General features: G+C 44.5%; 1 protein-coding gene across 5 annotated transcripts in view; it reads left to right on the forward strand.

Annotated features, from left to right (window-relative positions):
- Nucleotides 1-23,034, forward strand: part of TNIK (TRAF2 and NCK interacting kinase) — a 142,958-nt gene that overhangs the window by 72,454 nt on the left and 47,470 nt on the right. For all 5 annotated transcript variants that reach the window (XM_071752666.1, XM_071752662.1, XM_071752664.1 and 2 more), the window contains exons 3-10: nucleotides 1,065-1,121; nucleotides 3,040-3,165; nucleotides 7,463-7,573; nucleotides 9,939-10,029; nucleotides 11,369-11,499; nucleotides 15,934-15,988; nucleotides 16,889-16,967; nucleotides 21,032-21,207. In XM_071752666.1, coding sequence (XP_071608767.1) covers nucleotides 1,065-1,121; nucleotides 3,040-3,165; nucleotides 7,463-7,573; nucleotides 9,939-10,029; nucleotides 11,369-11,499; nucleotides 15,934-15,988; nucleotides 16,889-16,967; nucleotides 21,032-21,207 — 826 coding nt within the window. The remainder of the gene's footprint in view (nucleotides 1-1,064; nucleotides 1,122-3,039; nucleotides 3,166-7,462; nucleotides 7,574-9,938; nucleotides 10,030-11,368; nucleotides 11,500-15,933; nucleotides 15,989-16,888; nucleotides 16,968-21,031; nucleotides 21,208-23,034) is intronic.

Raw genomic sequence — 23,034 nt, forward strand, 5'->3', positions numbered from 1 at the left:
TCCATCTCCTATGATGAGGCCTTGGGCTGCTCCTGTAGTGAGAAATGACTGGGAAACAGGGATGCTTCCCTTTCCCTCCCAGCTCTCCTGCCAGGATCAGGATCACCATTTGGTGGCTTTCCTGAAGAAGAAGAAGCAGCTTTCCTCTGGCTCTTCCCAATTTGAAAGCAGAGTGTGTGCCCTCAAATGGAGGGGAGGGGGATGAGTTGGCATGAGCAAGTTTGAGATGATGTTGAGTATCCCACTTGCTTGAGAGCAGTTGTAGTGGTTTTAAGACCCCACCAACAGTTTGAAGTCTTTTGCAGTTCTCCCCATGGCTTTCAGGTATTTTTTCCATTAGGATTAATGCAGACCACACATCAAGCAGTTCATTGCAGTGATTTGCTGAGTTTTCAGGGGCTGCAAACCAAGGGGAAGAAGTGTATGTGTCAAGGGGCTTCTCCTCTAGGTTCACATTCCCTGCCCGGGCCAGTGCTGAGCAAGGAGTCCCTTCCACAGCCAGGAAGCAAATCCAGTTTTAAAAGCCTCTCTAAGCAGCTTTGCCAGGCTTTTGCAAAATAAATCAATCAGTGAGCAGGGTGCATCATGGTGCCCCACAGGTTTGGCATCCCTGGGGTGTCCCCAGCTCCTTGAGAACTGGGAATCAGACACCCAGGGATGGGGCAGTGTCCCCCACCCAGCACATCTCCATCATCTCAGCTCCAGCAGCCAAGTCATGCTCTCTGCTCAGGAGAGCCTCTGAGATGGTGTTTTGTTGTTTTGGTTTTTTTTTTTCTCTTGCATGGCTGAGCACAAAAGGTTATTTCCACTTGTTTGCCAGGAAGATAAAGCATGAAAAGTCCCCTTCTAATTAATTTTAATGACAGGAGGAAGGGGAGGGAATGGCTTTCCCATCATGGCTGCTGTGAAGATGCTCTTAAAAAAAGGAAGGAAAAAAAAAAAAAAAAAAAAAAAAGCATGGATACTGCCAAAACACAGAGATTGCTTAAGGATATTGTTCACTTTGGGGGTAACATTGCCACCAAGCAAAGCAAACAAACAAAGTTCTCCTTTTTCTTTTGCAGGGTCGTCATGTTAAAACAGGCCAGCTTGCTGCTATTAAGGTTATGGACGTCACCGGGGTAATGTATCCTCCTCCTCCTGCATCCTTACACCACAGATAAGAGGGGAAAAGGGGATGATGGGGTGTGATAACATGTGGGGGGGGGGTGGAAAGTTTGTGTTCTTGGGAAGGAAATCCCCTTTGCTTCGATTTGAAATGTGCCATTAAGAGGTTTTGGGTTAAATGAATGTGTGAGAGAAAAAAAAAATCTGAAAGAGTTTTGGAGAGTGAGTAATTTTATGCTGAAACAAAGCAGCATCCAGTTCCAGTAGTGGCTCTTCTGAAGGCTTTAATAAAATCTGAAGATAATTGTAGCAACAGCATCATGGAGTATTTCAGGGACTCCAAATCCTTGGTTTTCACCCAAAAGCTATGTGCAGGTATTGGTATGAATAAGTCTTAATTACACCTCTGCATCCTGCTGATAAAGAGGAAAAAATGCACCACCCTGGTCTCAGAAACATGGCTCTTCTGAAACTCTGTCAGAAAGGACCAAGATTTTAAAAGTTATTAAATGAATAACTGGATTTAGGAGAAAGTTTTTTGCTTGGGGCCACTGGGAAATGGTAAAATCATTCTAAGTGGAATTGCTATGATCCCTGAAAACCTAAACAGATGCATTTAGCAGAGTGACATAAAAATGCTTTTTCTTGAATACACGTTTTTAAGTGCAGTGTTACACCTCCCAGAGCTCCTGCCTACATAAACAACACCCAAATTTGTGAGTAAGAGTGTGTTTTGGTGCGTTTTGTCTTTCTTTTTTTTAATAACACATTTCAAAACTGAGGAGCTGATCCCAATCTACCCACCTTATTTTTGGAATTAATGTTTTTAATTAGCTTTCAGGAGTTCAGCACACACAGAATTGGCTCACTCTGAATGCAGTCAGCTGGCCTCAAGAGGATGTTTTGAAATACCTTAAATGTTGTGGTGGGGTGTTCGTATCTACAGGACCTTCATCCAGTTGGGGTTTTTTTTTGTGCTAATGGGTGAAGTGATGCATGGAAATAAGTTTGTAAATGTGAATGAGATTCGTTTCTGTTTACTTGCAGTATCTGAAAGTGCCATTTATCTGGTTCTCGTGGGAAGCAGGCTCTAGGGGAATGGGCCAACACACCAAACATGACCCCATTAAATAGTAGTGAGATTCCCATGGCATCAGCACTGAGGTTGCAAGAAATTTAAGATGAGAAATCAGAGTATTACTCTGAAACCAAGCAGGGGCTTAAATTTGAATCCACACTTTGTTTGGTGTTGTGAAAATATTATCACTTCCAAGCAAAGATGTTGGAGAAAAGCTCTATAAATCTGGAGCCACCCAATAACTAATATTTTCAGCCATGTCCCTAAGTAGATGTCTCTGATCTAAACCTTCCCAAGCAGGGTCTCACATCCCTGAATGTCCAAAGTAGTAAATCAGGTATTTGGCCTGGATGTGGATTTGGGTATTTAATTCTTTTCCCTGTAAGCTTCTTTTAGCCTCGTGTCAGCTATTTTATTTTATTACATAATGCAGATTTTTTAAAGTCAGTCCTCTAAAAAAAAGCCCCTCACTGAACTTCTGCTCTCTTCTACTTTTTCTGCCTCATTTAATACCCTTTGTGGTGGCTTCTCCCTGTCCTCTGAAAGGATGCCACCAGCCTTTAGACACCTACTGAGAGAGCAGGAGAGGGTGCAGAAATACCCAGGGGAACTGGCAAAGCTTGTGTTGTCTCCTCAGCTTTTTGCTCAAGTGTTTAACCCACTAATCTCCAGCCCTCAGCCTCAGAGGGCTCCACTGTAAGAAGTGGCTGTAAAAAAAAAAAATGGTGCAAGGAAACTTAAGCAAGGTCAATCAGACAGGAGGTGCATGGAAGTTCACCCATGTCCAAAGAGAAATGGGATCCTAGGAAATGCAGTCTCTTAGTGCCTCCCATTTTCTTTCCACCTCGTCCCAGGATGAAGAGGAAGAGATCAAACAAGAAATTAACATGCTGAAGAAGTATTCTCACCACCGGAATATTGCTACATATTATGGTGCTTTTATAAAAAAGAACCCACCAGGAATGGATGATCAGCTCTGGGTAAGTTGCTTTCTTTTCTTTGGAATAACTGGGTTTTGACACAAATGATTTACTCGTGTTGTCCCCTTACCACCACCTGTATTCCACAAAAAGCCTTGTTTTGCATCTGTCTTTTTTGAAGTCACAGCATTGAAAAGGCTCTTCCTGTGCTGCAAAGTACTTTGCCATTTTGCCATAAAAATCTTTGCAGATTGATGACAAAACCATTTTTATTCTGAATTGTCATTAGCAGCATCTTTGTTACAACATTCAATTGCAAATGATTCCCATCCTATGAAAATAAATGCATCCAAAAGAAAAAAAAAGCCAAAAAACCCACAACAAACCCTGAAAAAAAAACCCAAAAACAGTGAGAGGGAGCTGGGAGTGCTGCTGGGAAGATGGAGGCTGGGCAGGTGGTGCAGGGCAAGTCCTGCCAGCTCTTGTTGCTGCTTCTCATGCTTAGTATTTCAGGAGCTGAGCAGGCAAAGGAAAAGAGGAAGGGTACAGCAAAAAGAGGCAGGAAGGTCTGCTGGCCCAAGTGTCCAAAAAGAGAAGCTCAGTAGAAAATTCCTTGGATAGAGAAGCTCTTTCATCAAATCCTTCTCATCGTGAAGCAGCAGAGGATGCTGTAGGTGCTGTTATCCTCTTCAGATGGCCAAAATCAGGAGGAGAACCTAAGCTTTCCCCCAGCCATGCAAGGAGAGGTGGTGTTCATCACCCAGCTGTGCTGCTTGTCTCTTGCCCCCTGAGAAAGGCAGAGCAGATAATCCCAATTCCATTAATTTTGGGGGCTTTCTCATGGGCTAGTGCAAAAAAAAAATAATAAATGCTTGCAAAAGCTGCTTTCCTTATGGAGGAGAGGTGTGCAGGTGTCCCTGTGTTAAATAGCTGTTGTTTCAGGATCTGATTGAATTAAGGCTCTATCAGCCTTGCCTCCCAGATAAAAGCTTGTTTATTTTTCATTGGCCCTTTGTTGAAATAAAACGGTTTCTGATAGTGCCTGAGTAATTCTTTTTATCGACATTCAGGAGGCTGATACGGAAATAAAAAAACAGGGAAGCTCTTTCAGGGGAGATTAAGATCAGCAGCAGGCTCCTGAAGTATTGTCAGGGCTTCTGCTGTGGGGATGTGCAGGTCCTGCTGAGCTGCCCCTCCATTCCATCCCTGAAGTCTAAACCAGGAGAGTTTTCCTGAAATTAGAGGGACACAGGGAGCAGACACGTAGCAGACACTGATGGAGAGGTGCCTCACAAACCTGATGTATTAGTAAAGAAAGGAAGTAAGCTTTGTAGGGCTTGGATTGGATAAATTGGGGCTTTCTGGGCATGCTGGAGATCTTTGGGGAGGGATTGTGTCCATCTCAAACAAAGACAGGGGGGTATTGACAGTGGTGCAAGGGGCAAAGAGAGTGTGGACTGCAGAAGCTGGGGAAAAGACCCAGGGGACAGTGAGAGATCAGTTTATTCATTAACTGCTTCTTCTTGGAGTTAAAGTCATTAAATTCCCCTTGCACAAATCTCTAAGGTATGGGTTACCAGGCTGCATATAACTCAGGTGTGTGGGTATTGAGAGATTTTTGGTTGTGTTTTTGTTGTTGTTTTTTTGTTTGGTTGGTTGTTTTTTTTTTGTGGTGGTGAGAGATGGGGTATTCCTTGGCAAGTGTGAATTTGATTGCAAGGGACCTTAAAGGTCATCTGGTTCCAACCCCCCTGCATGGGTGGAGACACCATCAGGTTGCTCAAGGCCCTATCCAAACTGCAGAATGACCCATTTGGGACATTCCCAAACTGCAGAAGGTGGTGGTTGATTTGAAAGCTGCAGAGGCTCTTTAAATAAAAATATTGTCAGACAGCAGGACACAAAGATTTACAGCTGCTGCTTTTGAATTTGCCTTTCTTATGAAGTTTGCTGTCACTGATATGAAGAGCTAAGTAAATGCTAAATGAACTGTATTTAAAAATACTTCCTCAATAAATGGCCTTGCAAATTAAATTTCAGAACATGATCCTACCTTTAGCCCATCTTGATGATAATTTTAATTAGGGTTAATAAAAATTCAATCTGCATTTCAAGTTTATTGTCTTACCCCATCATGACTTCATCCCTCAACAAGAGTGGTAATGACTGTCTCAGTGTAAGTGCCATTTGAAGCCTTTCCTGAGTGTACTTAAGGTCTGTCCTGAAATCAGCTGGAACTGTCATTCCCTTTTCTTTTCTGCAGGAAAGCTATTTGTTGGTTTCCAACCTCAATACACCCATAGGGTGCTGATGTACTGCTACCATGCCAGTATCTACCTTGTTCTCCCTTTCTGGTATTTACCTTTCCATACTGTAAGCACTCATCTCCCATGGTCACCCATCCCCTGCCTGGATGAACAAGTCCTTAAGTCCTCTCAGAAGACCTGATCATCTTCAGTGTGCATTTATCATTCCTGGGCTCTGTCATCCACTCTGTGGGTGAGAGAGCTCCTGGCCTGTTGGTGCCATCATCTGCTCCTCCTCTCTTTGGAGGCTGTGCTGTGTGAGTTGTAGCTGGGACTTGTGTAGCATCCTTCCATCTGAGGAGCAGAGTGCTGCCAGGGTTTCCTCCCACTCCATCCAAACTTTCTGGAAAAGGTGTTTTTTCACATCAGCTCCCCAGTGCCAACAGGGATAGTTGGACAGCCTCATCATTTTTCTCTCCTTTTCCTGAAGAACTGGTGCCTGAGGTTTTGGGAAGTGCCTTGCTTTTAGCAGCACTGCCCCGGTGGCCTCTGCCCAACTGGACCTGGAGTCTGCTGCTACTGTCAGAGATTTCCTGGGGCTGGATATATCCCTATGGATGTTATGGGATTGTGCAGCTCTTGTTAGAAGGGTTGGACCACATGATCCTTGAGGTCCCTTCCAACCCTACATACTGTGATTCAATGATTCTATGACAGACTATATAAAAAGGTGGAAGTATTCTCCTTGGGAATGTATCTTTCCCCCTCTGGTTTGCTTGGTTTGGTTTGGTTTTTTCCTTTCAAATCACCAGGAGAGAGTGGCCAGTCTCACACTTATATCTTGAAGCCAGTTTCCTGATGTAAGAGGGATAAAGAAAGAATTCTTCAGCTATCAGTTTAGGAAGAGAAAGTTAATATCAAAACTAAAGATACGAGCATGGTCAAAGCCAACTAAAATGTAGTCAGCTCAAGTATTTGATTTAACCTCAAGGTTTATGGCAGTACTCTGCATTTTATGATAGTTTATTTATGATAGGGTTTTTTTACATCACTGTGTTTGAACAGTTTGGTCAGAAGTAACCCTTGTGCTGTTTCTCTTTTCCTCTTGGTCCATGCTTTTAATAAAGTGATGTCACTTGCTTAGAGCACATGAAATGCCATGCAAGCTTAGGTTTTAAACATGCACATTGAAGAATCTGGCAAGGCATGACTCGTGAGGCAGTAGCTGCTAGTAGCAAGCTAATCTAATTGGAAAATGTGGTTTCACACCTGAGAGAAGCACTTCTGCAGGTCTAGGAGGATGGTTGTGCTCACTTTCTGGAGCACACTGACAGCTTCTGCACTCCTTGGAGATCCCTGATGTCCCTAGGAGGCAGACGCAGATCCCGTACTATTTTTATAAGGTTTATTTCACAGTTGCTCAATGACAAGATGAAGTTTGGGTCTGGGTTAGATCATTGTACTTCTGTATTTGATATTATGAAGCTTGGGAAGTGGTACAGTGATGCCCAGCCTCATTTGAACCAACCCAAGCAGTAGGACTCCAGATGCATGGCAGGCTTCTCCTCAAGGAAGGTTTCTGGCTCAAAAAGGTGGTCAAAAGCAAAGACCTTCTGGTATAAAAAAGAAAAAAAAAAATTTGAAAAGTATACCTGGTTTCTAAGGCCTTAAGAAGCTTTCAAACATATCTGACTTCTTACCTTCACATTTTCAGAGGTGAAGAGCTTATACGCAAGAGGCAGAGTTTTGCTTTTGTTGCTCTTGATACTAAATACTGATGCCAAACATTGATCCATTGAGTTTGTAGCAGTGGGGTCTGAGATTTCAAGGCTTTTATTTCCTCTGCTGATTTTCAGCACTGCACTGATTCCCATTTCTGGTTCCCAACCTTCTGGAGAGCAACAAGCCTTCCAGCCTTCTATCGTTTCACTTTTATAACAAGAAATGGATGGATTACAAATAGGTTGAAGCTGATGCCCTGGTGGTTCTGGGCAGCACTGGGGTGGCCCCACAGCTGCATTGCCAGCACTGGGGCCCTACCCCTGGGCTGGGCAGCCTGGAAGATGCTATGGGTGTCACTGCAGTCATTGCATTTTTTCTTCCCTTTGCAGCTGGTGATGGAGTTCTGCGGCGCGGGCTCCGTCACCGACCTCATCAAGAACACGAAGGGGAACACCTTGAAGGAGGAGTGGATCGCCTACATCTGCAGAGAGATCTTACGGGTGAGTGTCCAGAGGGAGCTGAAAGGGTGGGGGTTGTTGGAGTCACACTCAGTGCTCGGGGGACACTGAAAGCCTTTGGCTCTTCTGGCTCCGTGGCTGCTGTGCTGCCATGGGCTGGAGCCTCTTGGATTCGTGAATCATTCATGTGATTGCATGCTGCATACTTAATAAGCCCTTTTTAATGCCCTTCAGCTCTGTTAGCTCCCTGACTTACAGCTTTCCTTTTCCTACAAGAAAAATCTAATATCCTTTAGAATTAATAGGGCAAAGATTTATTTACACTAGAATTTTCAGTTAACAGAAAGGTGAGGGCTAATAAAGTTGAAGGAAAGAATCTCCGTAATTAAAAAGCACCCCAGGATTTATTAAATCCACATGTCTGGCTTTAATGAGGATGCTGCAGCTTTTATACCCACAAGATCAATGTTTGACTGGAATATCTTGAAGTGGGCTGTGCCAGAGTTTCATGTGCTGGGAGGTGGCAGCTTCAGCAGAGGCTTCCTTGCATTTTGCCCAGCTGAGGTCAGATGGTGCGAGCATAATGGTTGCTTCAGCGTGAAAATCTCTCGTGAACTGAGATTTTGTTCAGGAGAAAAATTGGGCATGTAAAAAAAAAAAAATGAAAGAGCCATTGAAAGGAAACAAGGCAAAATGACTGCTCCAAAAGGCTGTGTCTGACACTGCTGCTGGTGGTGTCCAGGGATGACACAGCACTTCTCTGTTGACCCTGAATGCCACCGCCTGCACCAACACGATGTGCAGAAGATGCTGGCTCTGTAGCTAATCAGTTGTTGTAAGGACACTGCTTTCTGTGCCAGGAAACCACGGGCAGTTACATGGGCTTATTTTAGATGTCTGAGTTCTGGGAGCCTACTTCTTAAAATAGACCCTGGCCAGGACTCAGAACCTAGCCAGACTCATGTCCCAGGGCCACCATCGCTCACGTTGGAGCTGTTGGTTGGTGACCTCCTCAGGGTTTCAGGCAATGGAAATGTCTTCATGCTGCAGAAGGTGGCTCTGGCTTGGTTCAGAGGTAGAGGACCAGTTGTATTCTATCACAAGGCTTGATCCTGCAGTGTTAAAGGATTTGTTGATATTCAGTGAAATTTTTGCTTTTCCTGCAATTCACAAAAGCCTATAAATATGGATATATATATAAACCTATATTTGTATCTACACCAGGTATAACACAGCTAAAAAAGGGCTCCCATACAGACATAGAATCATAGAATGGTTTGGGTTGAAAGGGACTTTGAAGATCATCCAGTTCCAACCTGGCCTTGAACACTTCAGGGAGGGGGCAGCCACAACTTCCTTAGGCAACCTGTTCCAGCATCTCACCACCCTCACAGGAAAGAACTTTTTCTTAATGTCTAACCTAAAACTCCCTTTTTAACTTTGAAACCATTACCCTTTGTCCTCTCTCTACACACCCATGTAAAAAGCCCTACCCAGCTTTCTTGTAGACCCCCTTCAGATAATAACATACTCTATTCCACAGTGTTTTCCCAAGGTAGCAAGACTAAAATGAGTAATAACTACCAGCAGTGATAGCAGAAATTGTTTTCTGCTCCAAATATGAATGTTTAATGTGCAACATAACCCTAATGCAAAATTAGATTTTGGAGCAATCCATATTTTTACTTAGCTGGCAATATAGGTGGATGTTACTTTGCAACTGAAATAATAAGTGAATTAAATAAAAATGGAGGTTGCAAAAAGAAATTAATGAACTCATAAAAAAGCACAACAGAAAAGCTGGTTTACCTTTAGCCTTTGAGACAGGCTTTTAATTTGAGCTATATCTCCATTAGGGATATGTGCAAGTTATAATATTTGCATTTGCATGGTAGCTTTTTTTAATACAAGCTTATCAGTATATTGAAGTCTCATTTTTTTTGACCAGTATTACAAGAGAATTCTTTTTCTTCAGTTCCTGGGTGATGGAAATACAGAAAGGAGACAAAAACATTGTTATTTCTGCCATAGAAATGTTTCTCCCACAGAAAGGCAAGGAAGGAGGCACATGGGGGAAAATGTGTCTAGAGCTGTGGAGGAATTTGGGTTAATAGGGGTTCCTGGAGAAAATTAAAAGTTGGTTTTCACCCTTAACTGATGGTTTAGCAATGGAGGTATCTACTGCAGCACATAGGGCTTGTCTACAGGCATCTGCCTTGCCAAGCATGTCCTCCCAATGTGTGACATAGGACAGTATTTTGGACACATGCTAAACAAAAGCATTCCCAAGTGCTTTAACTCCAACAGCAAAATGTTTAATTTCTGGAGAGTAATTGCTTGAGGAGGAATGTCAGAAAATAACATGCTTGGAGCTTGGATTCCTCTAACCTTTCTCTGAATTCTCTAGGGCTTGAGTCATCTACACCAGCACAAAGTAATTCATCGAGACATCAAGGGACAGAACGTGTTGCTGACAGAAAATGCTGAAGTTAAACTGGGTAAGAGTGGGTTAGAGCTCTTGGAAATTGCAAGTGGAGAGGAGCAGCTTTAACTGACTTCCACAGGCCTTGGAGAAAGGGTTTGGATACTAAGAGCTGTTCTGCTTTTTTACCAGCCTCTGTAGCATGACACTGGGTGCTGACCAAGTGCCATGCACTAAACTGCCTTGGTTGGTGGCCAAGCTCTGCATGCAGAGATGTACAAGCAGGGGTGGTTCTGCTCAGACAGGTGGTTTGGGCAGCTCTGCCATCAGATAAATGTTGAGCAGTCAAGGCCATTTTTTCATGCCCCAGATTGAAAATTGCCCTGTGTGTATCACCAGACATTATCAAAAGCTCTTCCCCCAACAGCTTCATAGTAGTGTCCTAAAAAATCATTATCCATTCCATTTAGCATGGCATTATCCAGACTTGTTTTCCAAGCTAACCTGTTGGAGAGAGCTTAATTTGCAAGAACTAGGCTGAAATTCATATGTGGTGTTAGTCACTCTGGAGAAGCCCAGGCATTAATGTGAAGATCACATGGAAGACAGCAGATCAGCACAGATGGTGTCCTGATATCCTCACTTGTCCAGCACCAGTGTTCTTCAGGCTGTATTTGCATTTTTTAATTTGTTAGTGATGGAAGATTCCTGACACTGGTGTAGTGAGGTGCAAACCTTGTTTTCCCATCTTTCCTGTCTCATTAGAGTAGAATAAAACCCCAGCTTCACAGATGATAACACCAGCTTGTTTGGCTTTTTGCTGGTGGAGAAAGGAGAAATTCTCCAGGGCAAATCTCCAACCGTTGTGTTGCACAAAGTGAACTTAGTGGACCATAGAGTATTCTCTCAATGATTTGATTTCATCAGTTTTTGCTTCATTTTGCAGCGTTCTGCTTGACATTTCCCTATGGGCCTTTGTCCTTGACCCTTAGTTCCCTAAGTCTTTTGCATTTTTGCCATTTCCAGCAAGAATTTAGGTAGAAAAATGAGCTTTCTATCCGTGTTTGGCAGTCTTTAATTCAAATGAGAAGGCACAGAACAAAGGCTGCTGCTTATTCATGTTTCTAACCCCGTTTCTCATTAGTATGAGGAGCAGTGATTACCCTTTATTGCCTCCTGGCAAGGAGAAAAAGGCACAGGGTTGGAACCTGGACATCAGATGATCAGGTTTGTCCTTGATTGACCTTTGTTGATCCCAGCAGAGATCCAACAGGAAGGTGTCTGGCCACATCCTTCTTCCCTGACTGTGCAGAGGAGCTGGTCTAGAATGAACTTGGTCTTCTGCACTTAACAGAGGAGCATTGCTCAAGTTTGTCTCTGAGCTCATGGTGCCATGTTTTCTCTCTGATCCATAGTGGATTTTGGTGTCAGTGCTCAGCTGGACAGAACAGTGGGCAGGAGGAACACCTTCATTGGAACACCCTACTGGATGGCCCCCGAGGTCATCGCCTGCGATGAGAATCCTGATGCCACTTATGACTTCAAGGTACCTAAATAAGGATCTGCTTACTCTTTTAGATGTCACCACAGGTGTAGTAAGTCCAGCAAGTTTGCTGAAAAGGTAGGGATGGAATTAAAGCAGCACTTGCAGTGCCACTTGTGTTCATAAACATCTGAAGAAGGTGCTTGGTATGATCTCAGATTTTGTGCCCCCAGGATCATGAAGCTGAGCACTCAGGAGCTGAGTATATTCTTGCAGCTTTGAAAAATATTCACTATATTTTTGGTGGACACAAAGCAGTGTACACAAGCAGTGTAGTCTCCTCCTGCCTTCTGGTTGTTGGAGGGTTCTGTTCTGTTTTGAGAGATGCCAGTTCAGGTCCAATGTGGATCTTTGTTGTGCTGTTCACGTATCCAAATTTACTGTGAAGAAGTCTTTCCCCATGCTGAGAGAGGTGTCAGACTCAGGCTTCCTACCTGCTAGCCTGCTTTTCAGTGCTGCATGTTTAAATAGTACAGTCAAACATGCTGTATTTGCTCTATTTACTCTGGAGAGAAGTCAGGTCAGGTTTAGAAAGGGCAAAATCACATCTTCTGGCCTGCAGGCTGGTGTTTGCAGGGAGATCTGAAGGCTGCCACACAATCAGATGTTTAGGGGGCTGACCTACTTTTCCCATGTCTCTCTAGCCTGTTTGAAGTTTATTTTTGGATTGGTGGCAGCACAACATTGCTGCTGAGTTATAACATGGCACAAAGCCCCGTGCCACACAGCAGGTCCTCTGGAGGCTTCTGAGTCCCACCTGCCCATTCCAACTCCAGCAAGGTCCAATGTTTAAAGCAAAGGGAGCTTAATATACTTTATCCTGTGTCTGCCTTACTGCAAGTTTTTTGAACACACATCTGTAGAAATTTCTCTTACTTTTTTGCCCCTTGATACTTTATCCTGTGTCTGCCTTACTACAAGTTTTTTGGACACACATCTGTAGATATTTCTCTTACTTTTTTGCCCCTTGGCTTTTTTTGAAACATCCAGAATTTGAATTTCCCAAGCTCCAATCCCCCTAAGGCCCACTGAGCATGTCCAGAGAGAAGAGTTTTGACACGTGAGCTTTGGGGGTGTGAAGCTCAGACATTTAAAGCTCACAGTCCCTCTGCTCATGTGCATGCTGAGAGGTCACTTCCTTTAAATAGGACTTTGAGACCCTCTGGTGTGGAGCTAAGCAGCTGCTTTCAGACAGGGGGACACTACAGAGCCCCGGTGCAGCAGCCCACCAGCATGATTTGGGTTGGGGTGGAATTCCCCATCATTTTTTAGAGATAAAGGATTTTCAAGCAAGCAAGGGATGCTTTGAGATTTCAGCTGATTAAGTGCCTCCGTCACCTTCTGAAGTGATGGGTTTTGAGCCAGCAGCTCTCCAGTCTGAGTTCAGACTCTGGGTGACATAAATCATTAATGCTAAGGACATATAGAAATAGATTAATCTGCAATTACTTAATACTTTTTTAATTAACCAGTTACAACAGGCATCTCCTCAGCTCTGATGGAAGTGCTTCATGGCTGGACTGCAGCCTGCTTCTCCCTGCTCCTCCAGAACAGCCACCTGGGGCAACACTCTAAATCAATTGCTGCATTATTTTTATCTTGTTTTATTTTATTTTAATAGTTTTTTTAATTTTAAAAATTATTTTATTTTATTTTTTAAATTTCATTTAAAAAACAAAACCCCAAACAAAACTGATATCTTCATAGGCTACTTTCTATCCTCAGAGATCCCTGAGGTTTGTTTTTTTCTCTCTTTCCAGAATAACTAGGGCACTTAATGTGCTGTTGACTGATGCACAAGCACAGGGACCAAAATCCCCCTATTGTCCCCAAGGATAAAATGTAGCAGGCTGGGTACTTGCATCTCTGATGTTGGCATTGAGCATTTTCCTTTGCCTGGGAGTGTGAAGCAGAAGGCTGATTGTTGCTGATACACCCAAGGCAGGGTGTTTTTGGAGCTGGTGGTGATGTGGGAACCACTGGACATTAGTTAGCCTGTACCCCGGATCATATCCCTGCATCTGATGCTCTTGCTTTGAAGTGAGGGGTAAAAAATGTAAATTACAATTAATATTATTATTATTTTTTCAAAGGGATGCAAATCAGATGCTCTCAGGTTTTGCCGACTGGATTAAAATAATGAAAACAAAAGATGAGATTTATAGGGTGAAAAAAGGAATTGTCACAGGCTTAATCTTTTGGACAAAAAGCCTCTGATCTCCCTGTTTTCTTAGCCAGAAAGAGATGTCTGTGTAATCTATGGAAGGAAGCAGTAAATACCTCCTCACAAAAATAAAGCACTTCAAAAAAGAACAAATAGAAACCACACATTGTTGAGGTTATTTGTTGTTTCCCCCCCCAGACACTCTTCCTTTTTTCTTTAGAATAACTTGTCAATAAGCTTGGAATCAAAAGAGAGGGGAAAAAAGGAAGCTTGCTTTCCTTCCAGAGTCAAAGCACTGCAAATGTATTAGCATGAAAAAAAAGAAAAGAAAAAAAGAAAAACAAACCAAAAACCTAAATTCCAAATCATTATAAAACGTGTCCTTCCTGCTGAGTTTTCTGCTTTCTCTGGGAGACTTAAGGGAGCTTCTAATCCCTTTCTGTATTGCCCCAGCTTTAAGATCACTTGGCATCTTGTGTATAGTATTAGGCACCTTGATATGGAAAGACACACCAGGAATTTGGAAGGAGTTCAGCAGCAACCCAAAGGGAAGGGGTCATGTGTGCTGAATCATGTGGAAAGACTGTGATAATTAAGTATGCAGCAGAAATCCCAGCTGACCAGACACAAAGAATGGCTGAGACTGTCCTGTGAAAGAGCTGGAAATAAGACTTGAGAGGGAATTTATAAGCAGGTCCAAAGATGCACAGCCAGGACGGTGTTTGTTAAGGTGGAACTGGAGTTAGAAAGGAGGAGAAGTGCCCTGAAATTGAAAATCCAAGTTGTCTTTCCTGGAGGATATTTTTGAGAAAGATGCTGGTGGTCCCTAGAGGCACTCTCTAACCCTGGCTGAGCTTTTGGGGCTGTTCTGCACTGAGAGAAAACAACCTTTCTGGGATTTATTTTTTAATTTATTTATTTTAAGTCTCAGGTTTAAAGACTTGAGGTGATTTGGAAAAGGCAGCTCTGGAAATGTAGACAAGAAACTCAAGTGGGGCTGCAGGGACCTGGCAGGCACTGGGGCTAAGGGAGAGGCTGGCACGAGAGGTGGAGGGGCAGGAAGAAGCATGAAAGGCAGAATCCATCACTTCCACCCTGAGTTGTTCCTGCTTTTGATGTGCCAGGTGGTCTCCAGCAAACATCCATAGCATCAGGTTTGTTCTGGTCCCCTGTGCACCTGCAGCTTCTGCCCTTGCCATTGCCAAGCTCCCCTTTTGGGCAGATCTCAGCACCCCTGGAGATGTCTCAGGGGCTGTGCTTGAGGTGAAGGCACCAAAATCAGTCCGAGTCCTGTTCCCTGTGTGTGGGGTGCTGGGTTGTGAGTTATTGGCAGCTTAATGCACCGTGCCCAGAATAATGAATTAGCCAACTTCTGTCAAAAAAACAGAGTTGTGGCAGTGCCATTGGGGAAGGCCCATGTTTTCTCCAGCTGGGCACGTACTGTCTGTGCCTGGGCTGCTGTCTGGGAGAGCTGAGCCATCCTTGGGGGCTCGTTACCTGATGGAGAGATGCAGGCACATAGAGATGCAGGCACATAGAGATACTGGGGTGGGGAGCTGGCACTGGAGAGGAGCTCAGCACTGCTGGGGATGCAAATCTCCCTGTCTGCAAGGGAGGAAATGGAAGGGAAAGTCATATAAGTATGAAATCAAAGGAGTTTCTGAAATAGGTGTGTTCTCCGTGCTCTGATCATTCAGGAGACTCGACCAGTCATCTGAGATGAGGAAAGCTTGGAAACAGGGTAAATAACAGTGCCTGCTCCTCCTCTCACTGGCAAACACTGCTTTTCAGGCTTCCATTTAATGAGCAGCCTGTGATACAAGAGCCTCCTGAGGTATCTCAAGATACTTGTTTTTAATCTCACACAGGCAGCCTGTTTTCTGTGGAGCTGTATCAAATCCCTGGGTGTATCACCCAGCTTTAGGCAGGGAGCTGGCAGCCAGGTTTGCAGCTTACCCCATCCATGAAGCTGGGGAATAGTTTGTCACCAGCTCACCCAGGAGCCAGGGTTCATTCGTGAGTTCACAGAGCTCACCAAGATGCTCTTCAGCACTGGGAAGTGGCTGTGTCCCACACTGAAAACACAATAAAGGCTTTAAAGTCAATTTCAGGATAAACAGTGAGGTTGGAAGACTCTTCTAGAGGCCCAGTGTGTTGCAGGAGGATGAGACAAGCTCCTAAAACGTGGGTTGAGGGGCTTGCAGAGGACCTGGCTCACGTTGTTGTGATGATGCTCCCTGGTGCCACGTGTGTCCCTCTGCTTTCTTTTCCAGAGTGATTTGTGGTCTTTGGGGATAACAGCCATCGAGATGGCAGAAGGTGCTCCCCGTAAGTAGATCTCCTCACCTCTGCTGGGGTGTGCTGAGCACCAGCCAGCCCTCAGTTCTCTGCAAGGAACACTGTGCAAAGGTTTTCCCAGACAACCTGGGGTCACTGAGATGGAGCTCACTGGGTCCATGGGTACAAAGGTGCCAGTGCAGCTGGGCCCAGGAGACAGGATGGGCAGTGAGCAAAGGCACACGACCCTGTATTGAGTCCTGAAATGTCACTTGAGGACTCTGCAACTTGGTTTCCTCAGATGAAGGAGGGGTGGAGGACTGGAAGCAGGTAGAATGCTGCTCTTCAGCACTGGTGTTTCACCAACCTCTGTGGTGACATAGATGGTGGCATTCCTATTCTATTCTATTCTATTCTATTCTATTCTATTCTATTCTATTCTATTCTATTCTATTCTAATTCTATTCTATTCTATTCTATTCTATTCTATTCTATTCTACTCTACTCTACTCTACTCTACTCTACTCTACTCTATTCTATTCTATTCTGGGTTCAGCTGATGCCTCTGCACAGGTCATACTGCTGAGGGTTTTCAGCATTATCCTGGGACCATTCCTCCTGCATGCTGGTAAATGGAAGTAAATACAGCAGAGCATAATGAATGGCACATGTGGAGCTTGTGCTGATCTGCCAGCACCTGGCTGGGTGCTGGGGACATGCAGGAGTGTCCCCAGCCATCCCCTGACACTGAGCCCAGCAGTGCTGAGGATGTGCTGTGACGTCTGCTCTCACCTGAGCTGCATCCAGGCCAGGGGTTTTGTGCAGGGAGGTGTTGCTGCCAATCCTCCTGCCCTGCAGGTCTTGTAGCTTCAGAGGTGTCCCCAGTGGGGACGTGGGGTGGGGTCTGCAAGGTGCTGTGCCATGTTTAATGCCTCTTCTTGCACCTTGCAGCTCTCTGTGACATGCATCCCATGAGGGCCCTCTTCCTCATCCCCCGCAACCCAGCCCCGAGGTTGAAATCCAAGAAGTGGTGAGTCTCTTTCTGCATCTTCAACAACTGTAAAATGTTTCTGGAGAAGCTGTTTCTGCAGCTCAAGCACCCTGGAGATTTGGTGTCCAGGTTTATGCAGCTCTGGGGGGAGGAGGAATTGCAGTGATGGTCTCCAGCATCACTCCAGTGAGTGCAGGTTTGAGTCTTGATCTCCTATGGAGATCTGAAGGATCTGAAGGAGTCTTTCAGTGTAGGATGAGGAGCTTCCAAGGGGAGGGAATGCTCTCTGATGCAATTTCACGTGGGGACTCAGCTTTTCCAAGGCGGTTTGTGCAGCCTGAAGCCAGAGGACACTTTGCTTGGCTCCTGTTTCTTTCCAGTCAGGTTCCATTTTCAAGTGGAAACATGTATCCCAGCCAAAAAAAAAAAAAAAAAAAAAAAAGAAAGAAAAAAGTATGGTTTATCTCAAAGGCCCAGGAATGCAGAGATTTGTACTTTGCTTGGGCTTTATTTGAAAATTTTGCAGGGAAAAAAAAATGGTTGTTTTGAAAAAAGAGCAGGGTGTGCAAATAAAACCTGTAGGAAAAATACTCCTGAAGCCCAGCAGATGTTGTTTTTGTTACTGTGTGTTCTGTACCAATGGAGCTGGAGTCCTTAAAAACATTCATCTTTGGTTTGTGCTGCTTGCCTGCTCCAGGTTCAGCAGTGGTTTTGGTCAGGAAAGATCTGCCAGATGTTACAGCCCCTTGCTCCCAGATTGGCTGAGGTCATGGTGGGAAGTGTGGCTTTATTCTGTGAAATTATGTTTTATTTTTTTTAAAAGGAAAAAAAATTATAATAGTAACTACTATGTATTTAAAGTGCCAAAGCAGCAGATATTTTGTTACTGGAAGAGGAGCAAGATGTGATGCAGCTTATCCTGTGCATCTGATGCATGGTGGCTGGGATTTTAGGCCCTATAAACTCCACCAGGCCTTATCAGGAGGCCTCTTAATTTTGACAGCCTGATCATCAGCTCCAGTACCAAACTGGGAGGAGAGGAACCTTTCCCAGCTGGCTCTGCAGAAGGTGTCAGTGATGCTTGTTCTCCTTTTGCAGCCTTTTGAGGAGACCATTAGTCAGCTAGACAATGGTTTATATGCTTGTTTTCTGCCAGATGATCAGTCTCCTACTTCATTATCCTCTCACTGCTCAAGCCCAAAATAGATTGTAAGACTTTGGAGTTTATTTTTCGTACAAAAGTTCTGTTTATACAGCAAAGGCTTCCTCAGCCCCCAGGCAGAGGGGAGGTAATTAAAGTAGGTGATTACAGAACATTTCCCCATCTCCTTAAGATTAAAACAGAGTTGGGGTGGAAGTTGTGTTTTGTTCCCTTCCTGATATTGGAAGGGACTTTTTACAAGCTGGAATGTTGCTTGGCCCACCCTTTCCTCTTGCATGGCTACTGCCTGTACCAGGTTTGCACATCTCATGGTCTGTCCAGGGCTGCACTCCAGGGGACAGGATCCCAGGCCCTTAGAGAGAGGGATTGCTTTGGAAGTCATATTTTAATGAAAACTCCAGCTTTGAACACCTCCAGGAGAGCTTGGTGCTCACCTGGCCTCTGCAACCCTCCACGAGCAAGTAGGGATCTGTGACCACATGTACACTGGGCATCTCAAACCTCAGGATGAAGCTCCAAGCATTGGTGCAATTCCACCAGTGCCCTGAGAGCAATTTTCCTCAGTATTTTCAGAGGGACACCAGGCAAACATCCTGTCCTCAGCTCATTTCTCAGCTGGAGGTTTTGGGTCTTTCCAAGGTGAGTCCTGGAGCTCTGCAAGCCCAATCCAAGAAGAGGAGATGTTTGATGAGTGGCAGCCAGTGGTTTTCACAAGCACAGGTCACAGGAGAAAAACGAAGTGGTGGAAGGTTCAGCTTGAACCTTGAGTTTGTCCTTGCTTCTGTGGGCTGCAAGACGTGAAAGTGCACAAAGTGGACAGACAATCTTTTTCCTTATGTGAAAGAAATAGCTAAGTGACTCCAGGACCTGGGAGGGTAAGGCAGGGAAAGCTGAGAGGGAAAGCAGGCACGGGAGCTGGCTGAAATAGAAAATCCTGAAGAGGAAAATACTTCTGTTGCCTGCTGAATCCTTGAACTCACTTCTAAAATAGTGCTGTGTTCCTATGAAATTAAAGAGTCTTTGGTATCATTTTCTTTCCCAATTAAAGCCAGCCAGCAGTGAAGCTTTATTTTCTTTTTCCCGTTTCACAGATAAAATGAACTGCAGTGATGCCATTCCCATAAAACTCCCTAGCCCTGCCTTATAAAAGATGACAAAACCTCTTTGTTAATGAGGTGATATTTGCACTGTGATAACCACTTTTCATCCAAGCAGCTGCAAAGACTTTGCAAACATTGATGTAAGCTTTACAAACCCCAGGAGCTGGAGAAGGTTCATGAAGATGGGCTGACCTGTGCCCAGGGAGGGGGATGAAACATGGGATGGTTTTCTCCTGGATCAGAGCCAGGGAGAAACCTCTTGTCCTCTGCTCCAGCTCTGGTGTGGGTTAAACTGTGCCACTGGACATGTTTGGGTTTTTTAGAGAGGAAGATTTGAGGAAGACTGGAGGTATGAACCCTCTCCATAGTTACTCAGCCAGCTCAGAGTTCTGAAGGTGCCTTAAGACATCAGAGGGCACTGGAACCTTTTGTTAGCAAACCCATCCCTTACTAGAGGGAAATTTTTTATCTGTTTCACCTTGACCATATTTGCAGGTGCTCTGCACCATGTGTCCAGGCCTGGAGTCTCTCCAGCTTCACACTAACAGGGGAGAATCATATTTTAGAAGCAGATGTTTTTGGCACATCATGTGGCTTTTCCCTTCTGGAATAGGCTGAGACATGGGGTTTCTTGCAGCAAGGTGGGAAAGGAAGATTTCCTTGTTAATAAAGCTGGAGGGAGGATTTAATTGGATCTGGTAGCATAGTTTATTTTTTTGCATCTCAATTTGTATGGATTAGCACTTTAAAGATAAATCACTGCGAGTCTGACAGCTTAAAAGTAAAATCCCTGAAAGCTTATTGTTTTACTACTAATGCAATTCTGTAGTATCTGTTGGCTTCTGACATTAATTTACACTCATTTTCCTATTTGCTAAAGCAGCACAGAATACAGTGGCCTGTCAACATCTTTCTTTCTTGTAAATCCCTCTTCTCTTGGGTTTATAATGCAGTGAAATTAGTTCCAGGAAAACTTTTGATATGCAACACCAGAGACTGTGAGAAATTTGTTTATTAAAGATTTGGCTGAAATTGTTTTAGCTGAGACTGAGTTTAACTATTTGTGGAAAGGGAGGCTGGGCTCTGCCACCTCCATCCACCATCCCACCTCTGCCCAAGCCCTGCTGCCTGAAGAGCTTGTCCCGTTCCCCTGGGGCTGTGATCAGGGGGACCTGCTGGGTCAGCACTGCTGATGGGGGTCCCTGTGAGAGCTGGGAAGGTCTGTAAGCAGCAAGCATCATCCAGAGGTTGTCTGAGCTTTAGCAACCAGTGTTATGTTGGGTGGCTAAATCTAGGGAGAAACCATCAGCCTGGCTTGTCCCACTCATCTTCAGAATATCACATCTCCTGAAAACACCACCGAAGGTAATAAAATATGAAAAAAAAAATCCATTAGGGAGTTGCATTTACACGTGTATATGTTTTCTCATTTCTACCTGTGCTTTCACAGGGTAAAGGGACAGGAGCAGGAATGCTTCTTGCTTGGTTGTCACTGATGATATCTGGCTTTGTGGACGGCCACAGTCGTACTACTGGTTCCCAACTTTCTCCAGACTCAACAGGATGGTGATTTATTGTAGTTGCACCAGGAAGGCAGAGGTAGTAGCATGCCTGGAAAGAGTAGAAAAGGAGATAGTGATAGAGAGGGCACCTGTGATGGTGGTGCTTTGAGACAGCACTAAGCATCAACACAGGAATACCCTTGGAGAGCTGAATCTGAGCAATAACTGCATAGCAGCCAAATGATCTGAAATACCCACAGATTTCTCACTTTCTAATATGAGAATAGATACAATTGCCTAGTTTTTTTTTCTGTATCTTCCTCTTCTGTCCTTGGCCAGGTCTAAAAAGTTTCAGTCCTTCATTGAAAGCTGCCTAGTGAAGAACCACAGCCAGAGACCAACTACAGAGCAGCTGATGAAGCATCCCTTCATCAGAGACCAGCCCAACGAGAGGCAGGTCCGTATCCAGCTCAAGGACCACATTGACAGGACTAAAAAGAAGAGAGGAGAGAAAGGTGAGTTCAGCAGCAACACTCTGGGCAACCCTTGGTCTCTGCCATGTGCTTGGAGGTCCCTGATGTGGACCAAGGAGCAGGCAAAGCACGTGAGGAGAAGAAGGAAGGTGAAGATGACTTGTTTACTTGTAGTCTCAATACCAGTTTCCCTTATTCAGGTGGCTGAGTTTGTTTGTTAAGTTGGTTGAGTGTGACCTCTGTGTGACCACCCTTCCTATGGTTTTGAGGTCAGATTATTTTGTTTGATTTGGTTCCTTTCAGTCATCAAAATGAAAGTAAATATCCATAGCAAAACCATCAGTGATCATACAAGGCCTGTAGGTGGATGTGATGAGATCTAAGCAGGGGTTTCCAGAGTCACACAGAATCACAGAATCATCTGGGTTGGAAATGACCTCTGAGACCATCAAATCCAACCCTTAAGCCACTGCCACTGTGATTCCCAGACCATGGCACTGAGTGCCACATCCAGTCTCTTTTTCAAAACCTCCAGGGACGGAGAATCCACCCCCTCCCTGGGCAGCCCATTCCAATGCCTGATCACCCTCTCTGGAAAGAATTTTTTCCTAATATCCAACCTAAACCTCCCCTGGCAGAGATTGAGCCCATGCCCTCTTGTCTTACTGAGAGCTGCCTGGGAGAAGAGCCCAAACCCCCCTGGCTCCAACCAGGATTCAGGGAGGAAAGGATTCAGGGAGTTGTAGAGAGTGATGAGGTCTCCCCTGAGCCTCCTCTTCTCCAGACTGAACACCCCCAGCTCCCTCAGCCCTTCCTCACAGGACTTGTGCTGATCCCTTCACAGCCTCCTTGCTCTTCTCTGGACCTGCTCCAGCACCTCAGTCTCCTTCCTGAACTGAGGGGCCCAGAACTGGACACAGAACTCAAGGTGTGGCCTCACCAGGGCTGAGTACAGGGGAAGAATCCCTGTTGGCCACACTGTTCCCAATCCAGGATTGAAGTGGGCCTGGAAATGGCAGGGTGGTAGCAGCAGCTGGTGAGCTCGGCACTGGGTCAGGTTTCAGAGCTATACTGGGTCAGGCCAGACCTCTCTCGACCCATTTAATGTTGGGGTTTTTTTCCTGATGAAAAAAATCATGGGTTTTGTTTTTTTTTTTGTCCAGCTGATAATTTCCACACGGAATATTTAAGCTTTGATTCATTCAAATGTGGATATAAAATTTACATCTGCACATCTACCTGTTGGCTTGTGGGAGGGAGAAGCTGCTCAGCTGGATTTTTCCCAGCTCAGAGATTTCATGCCCAGTCTCTAGATCTATGTGACACTCGTGCTGCACCAGCAATCACCAGAGCTGTGCAAATGAACACCTAGATAAGACCCTTGCCCCAAAGCAATCTTGTTGGGGCAATAAACTATTAAACTGAATGTTTTCAGTGAACTCTCCAGGCCTCATCAGAATCCTCTGAAAGGATGATCAGGTAACCAAAGGAACTTGTTAAAGTATTGGGCTGCTTGTGAACTGCATTTTAATTTGAAAGCTTATTTGTAGAATCCAGCAAATTAATATGTCACTCCTTCTCTTCTTATTGGTAGCAGTATTAATTTTTCATGTGTATCTTCCAGCCCCTTGTAATAGATTTCTCTGCAATCAAAACAATAAAATGGTATCCCAGGGAAGTATTAAATGTGTTCAGTCTGGCAAATGAAGGTGGGACTCCAGAAATGGAGAGTAATTGGATAAATGCAAGCCTTTCTTTTACTGTCATCCCCTTCATCTGATAAAGATGATATCCCAAGAGGAATCACAGTGTGTAGCACAATGTTGCAGTTGGGCTTTTATGTGGAAAATACATGTTTTTGCATAGGAA

Source organism: Heliangelus exortis, chromosome 9 (assembly GCF_036169615.1).
Source record: "Heliangelus exortis chromosome 9, bHelExo1.hap1, whole genome shotgun sequence".
NCBI classification, from domain to species: domain Eukaryota; kingdom Metazoa; phylum Chordata; class Aves; order Apodiformes; family Trochilidae; genus Heliangelus; species Heliangelus exortis.